General features: G+C 35.1%; 2 protein-coding genes across 2 annotated transcripts; one reads left to right on the top strand and one right to left on the bottom strand.

Annotated features, from left to right (window-relative positions):
- Positions 1-1,774: 1,774 nt before the first annotated feature.
- LOC127943220 (myelin-oligodendrocyte glycoprotein-like) lies at positions 1,775-5,513 on the bottom strand. Its single transcript, XM_052539505.1, has 6 exons — positions 5,462-5,513; positions 4,288-4,629; positions 3,357-3,461; positions 3,159-3,254; positions 2,815-2,907; positions 1,775-2,184 (listed from the first exon to the last, which is right to left on the bottom strand). The coding sequence occupies exons 1-6, from the start codon at positions 5,511-5,513 to the stop codon at positions 2,102-2,104; spliced, it is 771 nt and encodes a 256-aa protein (XP_052395465.1). The 3' UTR covers positions 1,775-2,101.
- A 2,757-nt stretch (positions 5,514-8,270) lies between these two features.
- LOC127955935 (lipopolysaccharide-induced tumor necrosis factor-alpha factor homolog) lies at positions 8,271-11,238 on the top strand. The gene is made up of 6 exons (XM_052553607.1): positions 8,271-8,625; positions 9,528-9,560; positions 9,639-9,671; positions 9,795-9,827; positions 10,358-10,505; positions 10,919-11,238. The coding sequence occupies exons 1-6, from the start codon at positions 8,367-8,369 to the stop codon at positions 11,022-11,024; spliced, it is 612 nt and encodes a 203-aa protein (XP_052409567.1). The 5' UTR covers positions 8,271-8,366; the 3' UTR covers positions 11,025-11,238.
- The last annotated feature ends 12,518 nt before the right edge of the window (positions 11,239-23,756 follow it).

Genomic DNA, 23,756 nt, shown 5'->3' with positions numbered 1-23,756 from the left:
TCTCTTATTGACTTAATTTACATAACAATCTACATGTCAAAGAGAAATTTATTAAAAAATATATATATATTTATTTTTTAAAATGTTTATTAATTATAAAGAGATCAATATTCAGGTGTTACCTAAAGAGGGAAATCCAAATATGAACATCAACTGGAAAAATTGGGAAAAGGACAAAAAAAATGACAACAAAAAAAATATAAAATCATCAAAGCCTATAAAAAGAAAGAATGAAAGCAAGTATGAAAAGAAGATTTTGATATACAGGATACAGACTAACATGATGTGGGATAACTGTGATCTGCTGATTGGTCAACTTTAATGTCTGCAGTCTTTTTGGGCTAAGTCACATGATGTTAAACACCATTTCTATTCTCATGACACTGGAAACATTTTTATCAGAGTGGACACGACAATTGTCAACTCAAGGCTAAAATTCATGCATCAAAACTTAACCTGCTGCAGCTTTGAATGCTTTTATAACTCATTTTCATGTTCAAGAAACCAGTCTGAGATGATTTGAGCTTTGTGACATGGTGCATTATCCTGCTGGAAGTAGCCATCAGAGGATGGATACACTGTAGTCATAAAGGGATGGACATGGTCAGAAACAATGCTCAGGTATGCTGTGGAATTTAAACGATGCTCAATTGGTACTAAATGGCCCAAAGTGTGCCAAGAAAATATCCCACACACCATTACACCACCAGCAGCCTGAAGTGTTTAGACGAGGCAATATGGATCCATGCTTTCATGTTCTTTATGCCAAATTCTGACCCTGTCATCTGAATGGCGCAGCAAAAAAAATTGAGTCTCATCAGACCAGGCACTGTTTTTCCAATCTTCTATTGTCCAATTCTGGTGATCCTGTGTGAACTTCCTGTTTCCTGTTCTTATCTGACAGGAGCAGCACCTGGGTTGGTCTTCTGCTGATGAAGCTCATCTGTTTCAGGATTCGACATGTTGTGTGTTCAGAGATGATATTCTGCATACCTTGGTTGTAACGAGTGGTTATTTGAGTTACTGTTCTTTTCTATCATCTCTAACCAGTCTACCCATTCTCCTCTGACATCAACAAGGCATTTTCATCCACACAACTGCTGCTCACTGGATATTTTCTCTTTTTCTGACCATGTAAACCCTAGAGATGGTTGTGTGAGAAAATCCCAGTAGATCAGCAGTTTTTGAAACACTCAGGCCAGCCCGTCTGGCACCAACAACCATTCCTCATTCAAAGTCACTTAAATCCCCTTTCTTCCTCATTCGGATGCTCGGTTTGAACTTCAGCAAGTCGTCTTCACCACATCTAGATGCCTAAATGCATTGAGTTGCTGTCATGTGATTGGCCGATTAGCAATTTGTGTTACCAAACAATTAAACAGGTGTACCTAATAAAGTGGCCAGTGAGTGTATATATTATCTATAGCTAATTTACATTTATCAATGTAATAAATCTGTGCTTACTTAGCCTGCCATTCTAATCAAACACAAACTCTTACCTTCACTCAGGAAGAGACTAGACAGCACAACAAATCCAAAGCATATTCCTGAGGATATACTGCTTTTATTGTTTGTATCATGTTCATGAATTTTCCAGCCATGAGCAAAAAAAACTTTAGAAACAGATAAAAAAAAAAAAAAAAAATGTCACACAAGATACATGATGTCCTGGGCAAGAACAAAACACATGGTGTACACATGGTGAACTGAATAGTGTTTGTCAATCAATTGTCATTGAAGCCATACTAACTTAATCTGAACCAGGGAAAGAGGAGATGACATCATATATACTATAATAATTAATGAAAGTTAGGGCAACATTATACATGCAATAAAGTATAAATTATAGAAGGATGTAATCTGATGATTTTGAAATGAAGAATGTATTAGACACTTGTGAGCTCTGTGTGTCTTTCAGTCAGTTTGAGTAATCAGGGTTGCTTCAGGATTCATGTTTACAGGATTTTAAAGACGGAGTGTGGTAAGATTTAATGACTGGATTCTGGACAAATCTACTGACGTTAGTAAAACAGGTAATATTTCATAAAGCATTTTATGTGTCAGAATAATTAATACGGTTTCTATTGTGTGAAATGTGGATTTACGCACCTGAATAAACAATGACTGTAAGAACAGTAAGTTCATGTGTTATTCTGAAAAACCTGACCCATGATTTATGATTGTCTGTGGAAAGAAAAGTTGATTTTTTTTAAGAGCACTAATGAACTGCAATTTTATTATATTATGTTAGTCCTGTCCTGATTGACTAAATTATGCTGTTTTCTGTTGACAGATATATCACATATTCTTATACGAAAACATGTTTGTGCATCACTGTGCAGATGACAAATGAATCCCACAGATACTTTAGAGCTAAATTGTTTAGACATACTTTCAAAAATAAAATAAATAAAACCATGTTAAATTTAAATACTTCTCAACATACTCACACTTTACACTTTACAAAAGCATATTTTTAGAACCTTGTTATTATTATTATTATTATTATTTTCTAAAAAAACTCATGGCTTTACTGAATGTAGTCTGCCACAAATATTTTCTACTGCTTATACTCTTCATTTTGGGTTAGGTCGGGGGTTGAACAAACTGTTAAAAAACTAAAACAATAATAAATAATTGCTCTTCAGTTGCTCTTTGATCCTTTGATCCTTTACTGTATTTAACTGCAATACAATTTATCACTAAAAATATTTTAATATTGTAATACTAAGACTTAATATGTTGCCAACAATATACATTTACTAATCTTCTTAAAAAAAAAAAAAAAAGAATAAACTTTAAATCCTAACATACCTTGATGATTCTTCAAATAGTGCAAAGCCCACATCAACATAACAGGCCTCAGAATACAAAGAGCACAGCAGGTGACCGTCTCATGCAGAGATCCTGGAACAGAATATTTAATTATGGACTTTAGATGATAAATGACAAAAACTGTGTGATAAAAAGTGTTGAAGAGTGCCATGATTAAATATTACACACAAACACAACACACCGACGTGTGAGTCAAGGATGAGAAAAATCTGTACATTATTATGAACAGAAGACAAACAAAATCTACCATATTATTAAGATTAAATTAATATTATTTAACACATTTACAAACATAACTAAGGACACTAAACTACTGCTCTCACCTTCAGTAAAGCCCCAAAGCATGAAGGCAAAGAACAGACAGATGTTTGGACAAAAGACCAGAGAAACCTGAAGATTCATGATTATGCTGCTGGTGACTGGAGAGCAGAATAAATCACAGTTAAATTAATAAAACACTGAAACATAGAGATTTAAATCATAAAAATAAGAACAATTAATAAGAACGAGCACAGTTCTACCAGTGTTTTTTGATCTGTAGTAGATCAGAGAGCAGAGCAGAAGCACAGCTCCAGATCCAGCAGCAAAACAGAAAAATAACACAGCTATGTGCCAAGAAGAGAAACCTGTGAAACACAAACATCAGGAATAACTGAATCAACTTGCTGTATTTAGTCATTGTTTCTTATAGAGAAATAATCAGGAGGTTTGCAATGTATTCTTTAAATTAATTACTAAAACTATCAGGAGCAGCTACTTTAATGTTAAAAGATATTGGTTCCTTTTAAATAGAAACTCTTTTAAGCTAGTATAAATATCAATAAATAGCAACTTATAAACACTCAAATGCAAATAACTAATGACACACAGGTTCATACCATATCAAAAGCAGAATATTCAAATGATTTTTGGGTAGAGTTAATAAAAATTGTCACAACAAATGTGTACATTTAAATTGAGTGGAAACAGACATAGTTTACTATTGGTTTTGTTTGTCGACTCACCCAGTCTTTCCAGTACCAGAGTTGCATTGGCTGAAAGTCCTCCAGCAAACACCTGACACATGTAAACTCCTTTATCCTCAGTTCTGACACTCTTCAGTCTGAGAGAGAAGTTTCCTTTGGGGATTTCAGCAGTGAAGAGCTCAACTCTGCCTCTGTATCGCTCATGTGATGAATCTGGTATAGTCTTATTGTTTTGGAAGAGCAGAACCAGAATATCTTCATCTCCATCTGTTCTTATCCATGAAACCTCTTCAATGTGTTCAGGTTTGATGTGAGAGTCTACAGAGCAGTTCAGAGTGACATCCTCACCATCACGTGCAGATACAGCCCGATCTGATCCTGATACTAGCAAACACTCTGAGAGAATAAAAATTATTTAAATTCCATTACACTAAATAAATACAATGTAATTTATATTTTCAACAGAATTCAGGTGACTCTCACTCACCATGTTTTATCTGAACCACAGTTTCTCCAGAATCCTGCTGACTGTGAACTCTACATGTGTATCGTCCCTCATCTTCAGCTCTCAGATTGTCCAGACGGAGAGAGAAGTTTCCATGTTGAATCTGATCAGTAAAGAAATGAGCTCTATCATGATAATCTTTGTGCTGGGCCTCTGGTCGACTCTCGCCATCTTGATACAGATGAACCAGAGTCTCTGAGTCTGTTCTTCTCCATTCCACCCTCAGATCCTTCATTAGCAAGTGTTCATCAACATAACAGGGCAAAACCACTGAAGATCCCAGAGGAGCAAACAGAGGAGCAGAGGAACCGTGCACAATGAATGCTGAAAACAGAGAGAGAAATGACAGCTTGTTTTACAATTTCTTTTTAATGTATATGGATGCAAACTTAGAGACTGAGATCATAGTGACATATAAAAGCATCTATGGTGGTGCTCCTTACAAAAAAAGATTATGAGATGATGTCAAATGTACTTTCACTTTCTTTTTGAAAACTTTGTAAAGCTGGTCAAATCATGTAACAAGGAAATACAACCTGAGTAAAACAGAATGCATCGTAGCAAACCAGAGAGGTAGTTTAAATCATTTTCTGTAAAGCTAAAGTACTAGTACAAGAACTTTAATTTCCATAACATACGGGCAATTTATAAGGGGTCTGGAATTGAGAAAGGTCGGAGTCTAATGAAACTTATCTGCTTTCTAACATTTTAGTTTACTAACATCATAAATTGCACATTATGCAAGGAGCAAAAATTCTGAAAATCTTCCACTATATGAAATGAGAAATACACCAGAATAAGAGCTGTGGATACAAATCTAAATCAACTGCTGAAAGCTAAAAACATCAAGCAGAATCATGTAGAAAATCATTAGTTAAACAGGAAAGATTCAGTTTAAGTTGCTCTTAATGTTAACACTACATTACAATTACTACACTAAAGATATCCATATGTAGGCACAAACTCATTTTAAGCACTTCAGCAGAAGCCTCTATAGCAAACAAACAAACAAACAAAAAAAGATCAAAACAAAATACTTTTTATTTCCAAAACATTAAATGATAATGTTGTAGAGATTAAAATGGAACATAATTAGTCATAAGATTTGTATGCTGTGTTATTTGAATAAAATAATCAGAGAAAATAATATACATACCTTCAGCTATTACTGGAATTATACCCACACATATACACATAAACAGGTCCATGTTCGTTTGAAATTAGAAATATTTATTTGGACTGTCAAAAGTTTGCTAGCGATAATGAGCATGAAGGTAATGTTTAAACCTGTATTTTTTTTTTCTTCTTGTGACTGACAAAGATTTTTGAACTGTGAAAATTCAGCTTATCCAGAAAAACCAGTTGGTTTGGAAGTACATCATGGAGAAAAAACAAATATGAAAAGCATCTGTAAAAAGAGCAATCTGAAACTGTACACAATTCGTAGATGATTTTAGAGCAGAAGTTTCACACTACATTAAAGTGTGTTCCTGAATTAGTCACATTCATCTGCTGCTGGATGCTTTACCACAAGTTTAGAACATATTTGCTTCTTAAAACAATCAGACCACTTTCTGTACATACAATATTCTGTACAATATAATTATAGGGGGAAGTGTGTTAAGTCTTCATGTAGGCAGTAGGCAAGAAGCACAAAACTGTATATTCCTCTTAGTAAACCAACCATCATGAACAAGCAGGATAACGTGCATGCACATGCTCTGCATATTTCTTACTCTTCTCACTTATTTCCTATGGATATATCTAACTCAAGAAGCTTGAGTGCCATCTACTGGTGCACTAATGTAAGGACATCACAAAAGGATACAGTTAATTTAAAGGGGTAATTCATTTAGTATCCCATGATGGCCTATAGCAGGGCATGTTGCCTTGACTATATAAGTGGTTAGGTAGGCTAAGACATTAAATAGTCTTTTGGTGTCTTTTCAGCTCAATTGAAACAGTAACAGAGATTCTGAGGTGTGTGTTCGATGAATACTTTACTGCCCATAGGCCTCAGGAAAGGATTGGTAAATAACAAAGTTAAAGAGAATTAACAAATCACAGACTCTAGATTTTATTGCCTTTTACGAAACATCCCAACTTTTTTTTTTTTTTTTTTTTTAGGGTCGTATTAGAATTTTTTTTTTTATGTTTTAATGTTCAGAAATCTTACTTTACTAAGTTTTGATCAATTTATTAAATGAAAACATCCCAATATTTTTCAGGTTTAAATTTACTCGCTAATCTCTCAAGGATAATCTTTGGTATCTGCATTAGTTTTGTTTGTTATCTGGCTCGGCTCTGTGTTTATCTTCAGTTCTCTCTTCACAGCAGTTTAGTCAGTGTACTGTTTGAGTAAATGAATTACTCCGGGATATTGGTTTGTTTGAACTCAGAGGGAGTGTCAAACACATTAAAAGAGTGAACAGCTAAAGTCATTTGTGGATTAATGTGTATTGGAGACGCGAACCGGTTTAAACGATTCAGTTCGATTTGGTGAACTATCTATCTATCTATCTATCTATCTATCTATCTATCTATCTATCTATCTATCTATCTATCTATCTATCTATCTATCTATCTATCTATCTATCTATCTATCTATCTATCTATCTATCTATCTATCTATCTAGACAGAAAGGCACATAAGGTGTGAAAATAGCCATACTAATACATATGAAGGCTATAAAAAATTCAAATTGTAAGATCACTGATCACTTCTTTTAGTAATTCTTTCAGCAACTAGTTTGTGAATGCAAAGAAATTCAAACAACTCTTGCACGCAGCAAATCTAATGGCACGGCAAGGCTCAAGAAAACCAAACGAATGCATATAAGCATGAAAACACAACCTCAGAGCACAAGAAGATCATCTATAGTCAATTTAACAAAAGTCAGTGATGTGAAGAAGCACAAAATAAATGACAAACCAGCCAAAAAGCAGATTACACACACTATGAAGTCATGTGTGATAGAGTCCTTCTGGAGAAAGTTCACTGCTACTATATATGCATTTCAACACTTAACCTAAATCAGGTCTGACTGATTGAATAAGTCTTTTCAGCAACCAAAAAATAATCTCAGAGATAGAAGTCATTATCGGAAGCATATTTGGTTTGAATCTGGTTTAAAATCTCCTCCCTTATTGCTTCCTTTCTTCACCCTCCTTTAGAACTCATTCACACCCATTTCTTCCGTTTCTGAACTCAGTTTCACCGGGTCTCCAAGGAAATACAACACCCAGCCTCAAATCTCACTGACCTCGTGTTTCTGTAGGTAAATTGATCTGGAAGCAGATTTAATCAGTGTGAGAGAGAGAAAGATGAAGCTCCAGAAGAGAGATATCTGTGAAAACTTATGTGGTTTTGAGTCAAGGCAATAAGATATAATCTAATGAGTTCACAGATAAGACAGTTAGGCTATATTCATTTCAATGATTCAGTGGTGCATTGTCAGTTATTCCTCATATAATTATACTCAGTTTTATGTTAAAATTAAAAATGCATTCAGTGGCTGAGATCTTTGTTTGTATATTGTTTGTGTGAATGGCAAAAGACTCATGAAGCTTATTAGTCTATAACATTGCCCTGCATCATATTTGCTGTATAAAATTCAATACATGTTTCTTACTCATTTTGTGGTGCTGATCCATCTAGTGCATCACACGTTTTCACAAAATATGATGCATTTCATAGCATTTGTAAAGAGAGGAAGTATTATAAATATAATAGTTTTGTTATTAGGGTCTCAACAACCTTTCTTAATTGCAAATGTAAACAAGGTAAAAAGTTATACGTCATATGTCTTCAGTTCCTGGTCTAGATGATGCGGTGGAAAATGAAGGTCTGTTTCCATGACCAGAAGGAAAATCAGTGCAAAATACTCCACAAACAGAGCATTTCCATGTTGGAACGACATTTGGATGGACGGTAGAGATTTGAATAAGTCATTTTTTTGCTGCTATTTGCATTGGGACTCAAGTTGTCCACACACCTAATGCGACAGTGAGCCTCATTTTCTGTGTGCTTCAGTTCAGTTTTATTTTTTAAGGAACTAAGAATGGATAACACCGGAGAAGCTGATATGGATGATCTGGAAACGGTTGAATATCTGGAGGATATGGAGGACATGGAGGATATAGAGGCTGTGAAAGCCACTGAAGCTCTTGAATCTGCTCCAGCTTACCCAGGGCATCCAGCAGATTACACAGGAAGAGAAATGACCCACAACCAAGGATACAATTCATCTCCATATCCCAATATTCAAATGGGATACACCTCATACCCAGAGCCGGGAGTTATTACAAACTTTCAGGGAGGTAAGTTTCTTTCGATAAACTGGGTTCATTTCATAACCCCTCATGTAGTACTGCAGTCACTCTGACCCAGAGATGATTTTTTAATAGGAGGATATGACAGCTTCTCCCCAAAAACGATATATATATTTTTTTACATTATGAGTCCCCCCCCCCCACCTTGTTACATTTGAGGTGTTACTGCTGACAAGAAATTGCTTGTAAATGTCTCATAATGCAATGTTTTTACCAGATATTGAATACATTAGACATAATATTTAATATATATTATATTTGTATAATTAAAATCATATATCACGCATTAAAATAATACTAATACAACCATGTCCCCTTATTGAGAAGAAAATAATCTGTGGTGTCTGTGAATAAAAGCCAGTTGTACACATAATAGATCTGAACTGAGTTTAAACACACACATTGTGGTAACTTATTATTATTCATGAGGAGGCGTGGCCATTACATTCTAAAAACAAGCACTTGATTCATCACTTGATCATATCAGACACACAAAAATGTGAACCTTCATGCTCTACTGATGTTAAAGACAAGTTCACACACTAAATCTAAAAACTGCTTTGTAATGTTTGAAATGTTGGCTTTTGTTGCGGAAATAGCTTTTAAGATCTGAATATGAAAGTCATCTTTTTCTTGTTTCTACTCTTACCTTCATACAGTATGTTGATGAGTAATGTCTAGTGAGAACAATATATATGACTTCATTGTTTTCTATGATTATTATAATCATGTCTTTTCACAAATTACCCTGTAATTTAAATTATCATTCTGGGCAGATGATATTCAAGCCCATTTTGACAAATGAGTTTTATTATTGATAAAATTAGGTAAACCAAATTTCATGTACTGTCAGTGACAACTTTGACTTTTTTGAAAATCTGTTTCTAAAGCTCCAAATCAAGGGATGTATCCTCAGGTTAACAGTAAGTTAAAGCTCCTTATGAATACTATATTAATTGCCAATCAGTGCACTGACAATCTTTATAAATGTTTTTCTAAAGGTCCAAACCCTGGGATGTATCCTCAAGCTAACAGTACGTTACAGTTCTTAACTATAAATCTCAAACAGTTATTTCAGTAGATAATATTAAAAATGACTGTCTATTATCAATGACTAATATCGGTGCAATAACACTCTTTATAAATCTTTTTTTTAGCTCCAAACCATGGGATGTATCCTAAAACTACCAGTAAGTTACAATTTTCAACTATTGAGCAAACCCAGTAGACAAGCATTCAAAAACATGATAGGTAAAAATTGATAGCATTGAATGCACTGTAAGTCACATCTGCTAAATGCATAAATTTAATTTTTTTAATTATGAAGTGATTGTATCTCTTCCCGAAGACTTACAGTAGATTAAACCACTTCATTCTGTGTGGAACTTTATGTGCCCTTATGACTTTTTTTTTTTTTTTTTTTTGGATCTTGTTTTGTTTACCTGTTTTTGTTTACATGTTTTGTTATTACTTAGTGTTTTGAAGATCAAAGTCTTATGTGTTTGGAACAACAAGTAAATGATGCCAGAATGTTCATTTTGGGGTGAACTAACCCTTTAATACTAATAAAACACTTCATTGGTTATATGAGGAATTCAACTTTATATCTCAGTCTTCCAAAAGCCATTATTCTGCCTTATATTCAAAAAATGACATATAAGGAAAAAAAATCAGCTTTTCATTTTATCTGGATCATGCATTGTGTTTCTGTGCATTACAGCTGTAACCACCACAGTGATGCACCCCAGCCTGCGTGATTTACCCGCTCAAACCATGTGCCCTCACTGTAAGCACCAGGTGATCACTATTACAGATCACTACTCCGGGCTCATGGCCTGGACGGCCTGTGGCTGCCTCGCCCTCATCGGGTAAAACTCCTCTTTACACCTTGATCATTTCATTGAACTTACTACACACTCTTGAAAATAGAAGATCTTTATTGGCATCAACTGTTCCATGAAGAACCTTTAACATCCATGGAACCTTTTCATTGCACAAAAGGTTCTTTATAGTAGAAAAATGTCTACCAAAATGTCAAGTTTAATTCAGTTGGTTACTTGTTGCTTCTTTGTTAAGTAATTGTAAATTATACTAGTGAGTTAAAAATTCTTCTATGCCAATTAAACATTTTTCAGTGTAGGATAGTTGAGAGTTTCAATGGGACATGTAAATGTACATAGAAAGTGATGCAAATCCTTTCCTTTTGTCTGACACTAATAAGCAGTAAGTGATAGTCTACAGGACAGACAGTGATCGACTGATCCTCATGTCTTCTTCGCAGGTGCTGGCCCTGTTGTCTAGCACCTTTCTGGATGGATTCATGTAAAGACGTGGAGCATCGCTGCCCAAACTGCAACAACATCTTGTCTTTCTACAAGCGTCTGTGATCTGGAATTAAACATGTACCTCTTGGTCTTTGATTTTAATGGGATCTAATAGGTTAATAAATTTTTTATTTTTTTTCAAATAATTATGCCACTATTACGACACATGTAGTAAGAATATATGGTAAGTACATTGTATGAAATATTTATGAATATGAAATATTGTATGAAATAGAATATTTAAAACTGTTGTAAAAACTTCTGTCAGAACTCTAAATGTAGATCACAGTTATGTCAGAGATGTTAGAGTATTAATATTTTAATGTATCTTTAATATGACAGAGTTTTGATGTCAGTCTGATGTTAAGGTCAAAAAATGTTTAACATTTTCAAGCTCTAATGCAACATTATATTACTATGGTAAATCATTCTACTAAACACATTTTATCCTCAACATTTCATAATTAGCCTCACTTAAATGAAGGCTTTCAGGGTTAACAGCTGCCATTATCATTAAATGAAGTTAGCTATGGTTTGAGAAATCAGACTTAGAATTTTGGAACAACTGTTTCAGTGAGGATTCATTTGTAAATCTTAATCTTATTTGTACATCATTTGCTCCTGTTATCTATTGACCGGTGACAATAATATGTCAGCAATGTAGTATCTAAAATCCATACTATAAAATGTAATAATATATAAATTATAATAATCAATCTAAAATATATCAATTATACAGCTGTGTGCCTGCAATCTGTACAAGAACCAATAGAGTGTGTAGTAGGCCACCTTAAAAATAGTTTCTGTCTGTCAAGTAATAAAATCACTAAAACTGAATTAATTATTAATCACTGAAATATGTATCTAATAATCTAAATAAAATTACAAAAGCACATAGCAAAATGACAAAAACTCAAAAAGAAAGCTGCTTGTAAATATTAATATATATGGCAATAGTAAATAACAAAAGCAAAGCAGCAACTCTTATATTAAACTGGGTTTGTACAAATGACACACATGCAAAGCACTGATTTTTCATTTAGCAATGCCATATTAAACCAGGTTTTGCTCAAATTCAGATACTTTAAAGAGTGTCCAAACTTGATCTTGAGACTTTCACATACTGAACTTACTTTCTTTAAAATAGCATGATGAGCCCAAAGTATGTATAGAGGACTACAAGCAAACAAGAATGTATTTCCTTTGCTTTGAAGCATGCAGCACACACAGACCATATATTTAATACAATTAAATAATTAACTTCAGTCTGTTGTGGTTCAAAAATCATAATAGGCAATATTGTGATTTCAGTTCTATTTCAATTAACTGACTGTCAAGAATGTATGTACTATTGCAAAATAAATGATTACGATTTCAATACTGGCTCTGTAGTAGAACTGTGTTAGTCTGGACTTTAAAATGAGCTTCACATCTTCAGCTTTGAATTTAACCTGCTGACTAAAAAGCCTTCAAATAACAAACTACGAGAATGATCAAAAAATCAAATATTGTATTTATTATCATCACTCTTCTATTTTCATTATTGCTCTGCCATTTTGGTAACCCATAAAACCATTATGATGGAAGGAGAAAAATAAAATGGCGGGGAGAGACTGTGGGCCCTATTTTAACGATCTGAAACGCAAGTGTCAAAGCGCGAAGCGCAAGTAACTTTGTGGGCGGGTCTAGGCGCTGTTGCTATTTTCCCGGCGGGATAAATGGCTCTTGCGCCCGGCGCAAATCTAAAATGGGTTGGTCTGAAGTAGCTTCATTATTCATAGGTGTGGTTTGGGCGTAACGTGAAATAAACCAATCAGAGCGTCATCCAACATTCCCTTTAAAAGCAGGTGCGCAAGTTCCATTATGGATTGCTATTATTATGGCGTATTTACCAGGCGCACGCCAGGAGCGGTTCACAGCCGAGGAGACTGATGTTCTTGTAAGAGCAGTGAAAGACAGAGAAGTTGTGTTGTATGGGGATGGGAGAAACCCACCCAAAATAGCGTCGGTTAAACAGGCGTGGGAGGAAATAGCCACAATTGTTTCATCGATTTTTTTTTTCCTGGTTCTTGACGGACAAACCAATTTGTCAGATGTCCTTATATACATATATGTCTTGCCACTATAGGGCAAACAGGTCTGATCCTTAATTACTACAATTAGCCTGAATAATTTGTAAGCAAGATTTCACAGTGATTTCCGTCATCTCATGTGTTAATATTTTTTTAGTGTAACAATTTATGATTTGCAAAAATAACTGTTGCATCTGTGTAGATTACATGAGCAAAGTGTATGCGCGTTGTGCACGCTATACATTATGGTCAAGCTTGCGCCCTTAAAATAGCATAATGAACAACGCGCAACGCGCCACTGACTTTAGACTAGGTTTTTTCTGGTCAGTGGCGCAATTGATTAATGGAACAGCAAAATAGCACCAGGGATTGTTTGCGCCGGAACACGCCTCCTTTTTTGCGCTGAACCGCCCAGGGAGCGCAAGTTCATTCACTAGTTTAGCGACGTGCTTCTGTGGAGGGAAAAGCGCGCTGTGCGCGGGTGCAAAATAGGAATGACACATACGTCGGTGTACAAAGTCAATTGCGCTGGGTGCAAGATAGGGCCCTGTGTGTGTTTGAGCCATAAGGGGAATGGTGGCCACTACTCTGCCGCTTGCAATACTAATTAATCAAACTGTCTCGGGCAGAGAGGTGTAGAAAGGCGTGAGGTGAGAGAGATTATTGTGCCAGCAGACTCACATTGCTAAACCGCATGAACCCAGTGAACCAGACTCACTGCGACTGAAGCCCAACGAGCTGAAGATGGAGCGCAGGTGGCATTAAAGCAGATAAACAGGAACGTTTAATGCCCTAACACACTTAAGAGGTACTGTATCCCAAGTGAGAACAACAAAGACTTCTAAGTTTCCCTATAGAAGATCCTTTCTGAACATATTTAAAATCTATACTTTTAAAAAATAAAAATTTTTCATCCGTATTGATGGTTAAAGATTATTTCTGTAGTTGTAAAGATTATTAGAATATTAAAAAGTTGTTAAAAAATGATTCTTTCAAGAACAGTTAAATGAAAGGTTCTCTGAGGAACAAAGAATGCTTCTTCTCTGGCATCCTTTTAGAACCTTTATTTGTTTTTTTGTTTTTTTTAAGTACACAGACAACAGCAACCTCTCACATTTTCAGAGGCTTTTGCTCTAGAAGTTATTCCTTTCATTTATTTTCTCCACACGGTTTTCAAAAAGTCCTACTTCTCCTGAGAAATATATTCCAGTAATCTGACGTGCCTCTCATAGAGAACAAATCTCCAAATGTGCTCAGATTTGCCATGACGAAATGTCAGAGATCTTAGTATGAACCCAAATACTTCTCATCAAATTTATGCACTATTTAAATTTCTTCAAAGAGTAAGTTGTAGTAACTCAATTAAACTGTCTGGTTAACTGGAATAGGAGAGTTTGTGGTGAACCAAGTAAACAAAATTAGAGGACAGTTACCACGGTACATTACAAAAGAAGTTCAGATTAAATTTTGGATTTGTAGAGGACATCACTAATTTCTGGTCTCATTTCTGATCTTGGTCCACTCTTCTTCCTGTAGTGGATTTCTTAGCCAAAACTTTGCAACCAAGGATTTTCCAGAGATTTTCAGTAGTGTTTAGATCAGGACTCTGGGCACGCCATTTCATTATTTCAGTGTTTTCAGCTTCAAGGAACTGCTTTACCTGTTTTGCATACAGAGACACAACTATACCCTGTTCACTGCTGAACTGATGAGCAATTCCAGCTGCAGTGCTGAACCGATTCCCCATTGAGATTCTCAGCATCATCCTGCCTTCTATTGCATTTGTCTCATGTGGACGACCAGCCTTTTTGGCAGTCTAGAATGGATTAGTGTCATCTTATAGACGCCCGCCATCTGGCAATCTCAGTAAAAAATTAGAGGAATGCTGCCAGTTAAACAGGGCTTGTCATACGATCAAGGAAATTAGTACCAGGTGCCAGATTAAGATTAACACCAATAACTTGGAGGTATCTTCAAAGTTTTTTATACTGCGCTTCGGAATACAATTATTTTATGAAATATGCTGTAAAAAACTGTCCTTCTACTCCTGTTAGGATAACTTAAAATAAGACAGTGTCCTTGAAATTTTTAGATTGTTCTTTAATTTTGATCTCCATATGGACAATGACTGCACTAATGCCAGTGACTTAGTATTCATGCTACTTGTTCATTAAGCGTTAAATAAGTCACATTTAGCCTGTTCTGTGACAGCTGTGGATTTGATTTTAAAAAGATCAAGTTAACTGGTTGCTGGCACACAAATCCACTAGTTTCAGCAACTTCATAATGTTTAATGTGTTTGTTACAAATGATTATAGGGGTCCTATTATGCTTAATCACAAAGAAACAGCAAAAAAAAAAAAAAAAAAAAAAAAAAAAAGGTAGAAAGGCTGATTTGGCATTTTCTTGCAAAACATGCTCAAATAATCTTTTGTTTACTTCTTCTTCTTCAATAAATAAATAAATAAATATTGTGTACTTCTGGCCAGATCTGAGGAAAAACATCTAAGGCAAAAGTACCTCAATCTGAACCGTTAAGTCTCCTAAGCTATGAAAGGTGAACATGTGAGAAATAAATGTTCGTCCAGGCGAGCTCACAGGTGTCCATGCATCTGCTGCAAATGTTCATTCAGACAGGTGCTGAGGGCTCACCACGGGGAACAGAAGGGGAAGGCGACCCTTCTGAATGATATCCCGTCAATGAACATCCATTTGTGTCTCCCGATTCAGAAAATGAATCACAGGAAAAGCTGGAGGGGGAGACATTCAGGGCTCTGTTTCGAGCTCCAAATCTGTCTGACAAACCCCACCGCACTTGTAGGAAAGACAAAAGCAAAAATGGCCCATTTGTCTTTCATTAGTGATGTTTGCCGAGTTAACCATCACTATCAATACTGCTCATAGCAAGAATTTGAACATAGCCAATTCAAGAAATATGCATTTTGCACCAATATACCAAGCTTGATTGGATGTGCAAGCTAAAATGTCAACAACAGAAGACATGTGAGGTGTCAAAACTTTATTATTATAAGTAAAAACATTATTTTTCATGCACTAGTCCATTTTGACAATTTGTGCTGTTTTGCTACCATAACTTGTCGTCTTTTCAGACTAGTGGAAAAATATCTAAAATGCACTTTTAAGTGTTTATTTTATAAAAATGTTTGTGTCTGTAAATTTAAATTACAATACATACCTTTAAAGGTAATTTATCAAATTAAGCTTTTTTAAACTTTAATTAATATATCAACAAAATGTAACACGAATTTTGAACCTGGCTTTATCAAACGTTCCGATTTTTGTTCTGGAATTCTATGCAAATTAGCACACATTAAATGAGATAATGTCATATTTGTGTCTATTGATTTCAAATGTAATACATATCTTTAAAGGAGGAAACTGAGTTTTTTTCTCAAAAATTACCTGTTAAATCTAAAAACTTTTAACTCTGATACAAACAAAATGAAAACAAAAAAGTAAGGATTTATTGAAGGCTTCTGTCCTGAACATTTATGCAAATTAGTGCATATTTACATAGATAATACCCGATTTGCATATTTACACATAACATTTCAGAAAACTTGTAATACAAATCAATTGTTTTAATCTACTGCGATTAAGGAACTGGATAAAGCTGATATCTATTCATTTTTTTATTATTATTTATTTATTTATACCATGTAGGGTCTTGAGTTAAGCATTGATTGGCTTATTTATTTTGCTTATACAACATATAGTTTAATATTTGCATGCAGTGTTGGGTGATAAGAAAGGAAGATAAGAAAGTAAAGTGAGGTGAGACAGAATATGGCATACAGTAAGGAAATGAAAGTGACCTGTCACTGCTCTCTTCCCTTTTTAATAAATAACACGTCCTCTTATTCCTCCATCCCTCACTCTATCTTTGATGTTAAACCGGACCTCGAAAACAAGGATCCTTTTAAAAAAAAAAGCCTTTCATGCCTGGCAAGTGTCAGATATAATCACTCTATAATAAAGCCTTATCATTTCATCCCTCAAAGTGTTGCATTGCTGGGGCCTCGCGTGTGGCCAGAGGGGCCCGTGGCTCAAAGAAAGCCCCCCGGGGGACATGAAACACTGCATACAGAGCTGCACTTTTTTAACTGTAACATCCTCACTTGTGGGAGGCAGTGACCTTTAGCTTGTTCCTTTCATAGAGAGGGATGAGGGGCAACACCGAGGTCTACTGCAACTGAAAACAACCACCACATGAAAACACACACACACACACAATACTAATACCTTCACATACTGTACTGTACTCGTGCTGAGATAATATTATGCATGACGGAAATGACATTCAGATCCAACTATCTATTAGCCTACTGCTTAAGGAGCCAAAGAACAAAGAAACTACAAGTGGTTATAAGACCAGAACTTCAAAATATGAGTCCAAAAACACAACACAAACATTTCAGCAAGCTCAATTCTCTATTTAGGCTCTCTAGTCTAGATGATGGTTTCAGAACCACATTCAATATCAGTCTGTGGGATTTTACACCTGCTACTGAATAACACTAGCAGGTAAATCATCCAGCCATTTCATTCTGAGGCAATCTGACCATCCAAACCGAGAGATATCAAGTTTAAGGGTTTGAAAATAAGATCTAATCAGAGGAGAGCACTGCAAAGTAAATAAAGCTGCTTCTATAACCTTGCGGCTCTGACCTCTTTAATGCCTCATTCTGAACACCATTAAAGCAGACGGTCTGATGTGAAAGACAACGGCAAATAGAAGAAGTGAGAGAAGAGATTAGTCAAAGATGAATGCAAATACAGCTTGTAATTAAGGGATAATGTGGACTTTGAGATAATATTTGCCTGCGATTAGATCTGATTTACAGACTTAAATTACATAAAAGTTTTACCTACTAGAGTTGCTTACGGTTTTCCCGTGTTGGGTTACTTTAACACTATTGCCCAATGTTGTAGTTTTTTAATCTGGGGTTAAAATGAGGGGGATAGGGGCATGATAGCTAGTTTTAATCAGCAATTGGGCTTGTCTTTTTCCGCAGACCTGGCAGCCCTGTTACTAACATTTCACAAATACTAAGCAACAACAGAATTTTCGTCCTTTCACACTGCACATGGCCCTTTTTTATTTTATTATTATTATTTTTTTTACTTCAGATAAAGCAATGTTACACATTTTTTAATTTCTGTTTGTCATAATTTGTCATAATTTTTTAACCCTTGTATTTGGGACATTATTTTGTTTATAGTTTGAAATAATGAGGTATTAGGGGACATTCACACCTAATAATGCTGCTTTGCAAATAAAAACGCGAGACACAGCATTCAAGAATGCTATTTTTTAAAAGAGCACAGAACAGAATGCCTAAAAATTATTTTCAGTGGTACAGTGTGAAACCTGAATACGCAGGATTAACAAACAGAATGAAGCATGGAAAAAAAGAACCCATAACACAGGGTTTAGAATGACTTGGGGTAAACATGCACATAAGAAAGCCTGTCAAATGCACTCGGTTTACTCTTTCTTTGAAGGTTTTGGTGCCCTACGCTCAGGTTCAGTAAATGTCAGCTTTACTCTGTTGTCTTGTTGTTTTGTAGTTTTGTAGATGCATCCTCAGATTAAGCAGTTTTTGTCCAAGGTGTTAAAACACTGTGTTTATTCAGTCACAGCTCTCACAGATCAAGGCTGCAGGGAGAGAGACGAGCAAGACAGATCCCGAGAGAGACAGAATACATTAAATAGTCATTAATATCGCACTAGCTAGCATTAAAGGGAGATGTGAGGAGATAAATGGTTTTATAAACACTTTTGAAGGTTTAGGGATTAAGGTTTGATGCTCCTCCTTTTTAATAAAGGGAAATAAAAGCTGTCAGCCTTCCTGAGGTTTTTGATGCTTTTGAAAGACTGGTATTAATGAGAGAAGCAGATGGGAAAGTGTTTGAAGTGCAAAGCTCGTCGTGATCATGTCACATGGAATCAACAAAACCGAGCTCTTAATTTCTCTCTGCATATTCATGGAGTGTTTTGCTTTTGAAATTGATATGTGAATCAGGAAGAGCCCTGGAAATCCCTAAATATGCACCGGCACAACCATGAGGAGGTTGAGGAATTGGTGTGCAGTTGCTATGTCTGACAAATGCCTAATGTGTCTTTTGAAACAACATCTCTGGTCACTGTCATGATGACGTTGCATTAAAGAAGACAAAGTCCCAACAAATGCAGGCTATGTGCTCAACTCATCATAGATATTCATTAAAATCCCAGTCATCTCACAATGCGAAACAAAAATCAATTCCATGAGTTCACATTATCTATCCATTTCTTTCTTTATTAATCAAGTAGTCCAGCAGGGGCTTGAAAAGCCTTCATTATTTACATTCACATCTATGCATTTGGCAAATGCGTTTATCCAAAGCAGGGATAGGCAACTGGCGGCAGTGTCATTTAGTACGACCCGCTGGATCATATTAGAAACAAATTATCAATTTTAAATCATTTGAAAATCAAGTCACGTTAAGATTGCTTTCAGTTTATGATGTTAATACTACCTCCAACCAGGAGAGGTCACTAGTTTCTAGCTGCTCCCCGTATTATTCTCAGCATAGTAGGACATGCACTGTAAACATACACTAACATTAGCAAATAGTAAATTAAAAACTGACAATGTAAACAGCATTTTCCAGTCAAGATAGTAAACAGATTATCTTTTTGTTTACCAAGTTCAAAGGGGTTTGGATTGTTTGGAAATCTGTATCTTATTTAAATCGCCATCACACCACTTGCCTCAGATTTCGAAGGTATAATTCATAGTCAGCAGAAGCTTTTTGCCAAATGCATTACAGAAACATTTGCACTGAACAATGTTCTTATTATGATTTACGTGGGTCCTTAAAACATTTTCAGTTAAATTGTTTACGTTTAAGGTCATGAAAACTCTTAAATGGTACAAAAATTCTTTGGGGACAGAAAGACAATAATTTGCTAAATGGATTAATATGATGATTAAACTTCAAAAGGCTACGAAACTTGAGTGCTGCGTGTCAGCTTTCTATTAGTCTAAGCCTCAGACTTCACATCCACGGACCATTGGCTGAACATCTGATGCATATGGCACACAAAAGTGGAAACGCTTCAGGAATTTCAGTCGTTATCGGATTGGTTGAATTCTACAGGATTTCCGCAATACGTGTGTGTCGCGTTCTTTAATGTTCCACCTGGAAACAAAGATACCATGGTGCCAAACCCCCTCACGAAAGAAGAAAGCCATTGTGTTTACAACTGTGACAATGAATGCTTATCTGGATAAACTAAATGCTGGATTTTCAAAAGTATGTGAAATATTTTATTTTAGTTCCTATCATAGAATTTTTTAAATATGTTGAAGAGTTTTACACACCGGTCTGTTATTGTGGCGACATTTCCACAGCTCGAAACATGACGATGAATGAAACGACCTGTGATTGGTTGTTTCACATGTCAGTCAAACAGCCTCATGGGTGGGACTTGTATAGACTGCAGTTACCGGGGAAACTTCTATATTTCTAGAGTTCCGAAAGTGAAACCTGCTGACAGAGAATGAATTCGCTTTTTCAATAAGTCCACCTGCTAATTTTGCTACATATTTTTAAATGTGAGCCAGTGGATCGACAAAAAGCTAATGCATTTTTAAAATCTAAAAAAATTATGACACTAATATATATTTATATGTTATTTTATAGAATAATTAATTGATAATAATTGTTTCAATTAATATAATAATTTATACTTTTGATCCCCTTTGCTTAAAAAATGTTTAAAGGCTGAAATGTGAAGTGCAAATCTTTTACATTTGTATCCAAAGTTAGCTTTACTTCCTGCCTCCTGAGATACTTTCATCTGATTGATGTTTGAAGGAAGCATAGATTTATCCTTTGCTGCCTTTAATAGCCCACAATCCTGTGTTCCATTCCATTGTTTGAGCTAAAACAATTAATAAAGATTTCATCCGAAAGTTGCATATGGTGGTCAGTTTGTGTGTAAAGGGTGTAAATGGTGGCTCATTAGGTTTTGCAGCAGAGCACAAGTATCACTCTCATTCTGACAGGTTCAGACACGTGTCTGTTTTTTGAGCGATTAAACTTGAGATATTGAGTGAGAAAGTCTTCACTCTGCTGAATCTTCACACTACTTTAACACAGTAACACTTTTTAGTTCAGATTCACCCACTTTTGTCCTATTCTACATGCAGGAATTCTAGTTTATTTCTATACTGAATCTTTTCAATCCACACCTTTTACTTACAAGGATGAACACAGCTGAAAGAGAGAGATGGCAGGGAACTGAAGCGCTATGTGTGAACTCCTTCACCCCTTTACCAAAATCAAACATCTAATTGAACAGTTATGCTATGCATACCAGGCTGCTATTAAAGCTTGTGATTGATTATTAATAAAAAAATGAACTCGTGCCATAAACGTGAAGCTTCATTAGAGTGATCCAATATGGTCCCATCTAGTGATTAATAGTCAAATCACTGTTAAATTAATAAATTCATACCAGTTATTATTATTTTTAAAGATCTGTTCTGCATTCAAAGAAGCAAGGGACATCAGTAAAGTAGATCACTGAGTGCAGAGCGTTTTGTGTGTGTGTGTGTGTGTGTGCTTTATAGCCTCAGGCCTGTGTGTGAGCTTGAGGAAAGACCTGCCATTCTGTCACTCTCAGTAATCAATGCAAGTCACTGAGCTATATTTTATTAAACCGCCGTATTCTCTCTATCACTTCACACTCATTTACTGGGCTGTAGGAAAATGACTTTACGAGAAGGACGGCATGGAGAAAATCAGGCATTCCCTTCCACGTCACACATATGACTGATCAAGTATGCTAAGTAAACAGGTGCCGCAGAAATGCACCCTGTGACCCATAGCAATGGAGAGCATGTGCTTTCCATCAATGTCATACAATCACTGCTGTGTTTGACTGGTATCTTAATGATTATTTATGCAAAAAGAATCATAGGAAATGAAGGTACTGTGAAATTGCTTTGAGCTTATGTTTTACAACAATAAGGTTATTAATATATGTTGAACATTTAACTTGTTGTTCATATAATTATTGTGTATCATTGATGCTATTACACTGTGCTAAAGACATAAATGAGTCCTCAAATCATGCATCATGTTGAGGAGAGGTGTGATGCAACTTTGTTGTGTGATCAGATTGCTCTTGTTCTAGGTGGACAGTAAAATGTGAAAAATACATATCTAGAAAAAAAGTACAGTAAAAAAATACATATAAAGAAATAAAAGTACAGTAAGGAACCACCCAGAAAACCCTAAAAATGCAAAGCACTGCACTGAAACCATATACTGTAGCATCACTCACACTTAGAAAAAGAAAAACTGAAACCTCAACATAATTCCAACATTATCGTTGTAAATAAACAAGAGGGCACAAACTAGATTTTTAATTTATAATAATAATAATATTTTTGTGAAGAAAAAAAACAATTTACATTTTTTTCAATAATTGCCTATCTCTACCTAATGTTTATTTTATGCAATTAAAATACTGGTATTCATATCGGTAAGAAAAAAATAAATAAAAAAGTAAAAATCTGCAAATTAACACAGCAAGTTAATCATTCTTGAAAAGTGGCATCGGGACATTAATTTGGTGATTACTGTACTGTACTGTGCTGTTCTGTAGCAGCAAATGTGAACTGTATCATTAAAACATAACATTAAATTACATAAAATATACCTGACAATAAAATGAGCAGTGAAAATCTCAAAATCTCTTACAATACATTTTAACATTTATATAATATATATATATATATATATATATATATATATATATATATATATATATATATATATATATATATATATATATATATATATATATATTTTTTTTTTTTTTTATAAAATAATTAAATAATTAATTTACTCATTTATATATATTTATATCTGATATCTGTTTCAGAAAGTACAACATTTTTAAACTGGTATCATACTCGTTTTAAAAAAAAGTGGTATCATTCATAATTATTATAAAAATATAAATTAAAATGAACAACAAAAGCATCCTAGATATTTTGTATTATTAATAATTGTTTAAATTATTGTTACTCGATGATACTGATTACCGATAACTGTATTTTCATTGCACTTGTATATATAAATAACATTGGATAGAAAGCAAAGAGTATGAAAACATCAGCTGGCTCAATTTTTTTAGTAGATAGATTTTCCTTTAGTCATTTTCATGATTTATTAAGCCTATTAAAATGTATTTTATGAGCTTCTGCTACTTTCAATTTTTCCTAATATAATGACAAAATTCACAAGTTGCCAAATGCAACCATGTCCCCCTGGTGCGGTGTGGACGTACTGTATGTGTTACTGGTGTGAACTAGTCGAGTCATGCTAGAGCTCTTATTTACATCTGGGTCGCCGAGTGTGTCAGCTCAGAAATTACCTCTCAGCGGTGTCAACACCAATCGTCTCGTCCTCACTTAACGCCTCTCGCTCTCCCTATATTCCCTTCCTTCACGCCCCCCTCCCCACCGTCACTTACTTTCACCCCTTTTGTGCTCATGTCAACCCCCCAAACACACACACCTCTCTCTCCCTCCCTCTCTCTCTCTCTCTCTCTCTCTCTCTCTCTCTCCATTTCTCCCATACACACTCTTCCTCACATCCTGCCTCTCTTCCCATCACATCGCTGGCTCCATCGCCTTTC

Source organism: Carassius gibelio, chromosome A3 (assembly GCF_023724105.1).
Source record: "Carassius gibelio isolate Cgi1373 ecotype wild population from Czech Republic chromosome A3, carGib1.2-hapl.c, whole genome shotgun sequence".
In the NCBI taxonomy this organism is placed as follows: domain Eukaryota; kingdom Metazoa; phylum Chordata; class Actinopteri; order Cypriniformes; family Cyprinidae; genus Carassius; species Carassius gibelio.
The sequence above is the reverse complement of the archived record's forward strand: the minus strand, read 5'-3'. Positions and strand labels throughout refer to the sequence as shown.

Excerpts from the sequence above, each read along its gene's own strand:
- LOC127955935 (XM_052553607.1), top strand. The coding sequence starts at position 8,367 with ATGGATAACACCGGAGAAGCTGATATGGATGATCTGGAAACGGTTGAA. Across the intron at positions 8,626-9,527 it reads TATTACAAACTTTCAGGGAG|CTCCAAATCAAGGGATGTAT; the intron begins GTAAGTTTCTTT and ends CTGTTTCTAAAG. Across the intron at positions 9,672-9,794 it reads GATGTATCCTCAAGCTAACA|CTCCAAACCATGGGATGTAT; the intron begins GTACGTTACAGT and ends TCTTTTTTTTAG.
- LOC127943220 (XM_052539505.1), bottom strand. The coding sequence starts at position 5,513 with ATGGACCTGTTTATGTGTATATGTGTGGGTATAATTCCAGTAATAGCT. Across the intron at positions 3,462-4,287 it reads TGTGGTTCAGATAAAACATG|GTTTCTCTTCTTGGCACATA; the intron begins GTGAGTGAGAGT and ends TGTGTTTCACAG. Across the intron at positions 2,185-2,814 it reads CTATTTGAAGAATCATCAAG|ACAATCATAAATCATGGGTC; the intron begins GTATGTTAGGAT and ends TTCTTTCCACAG.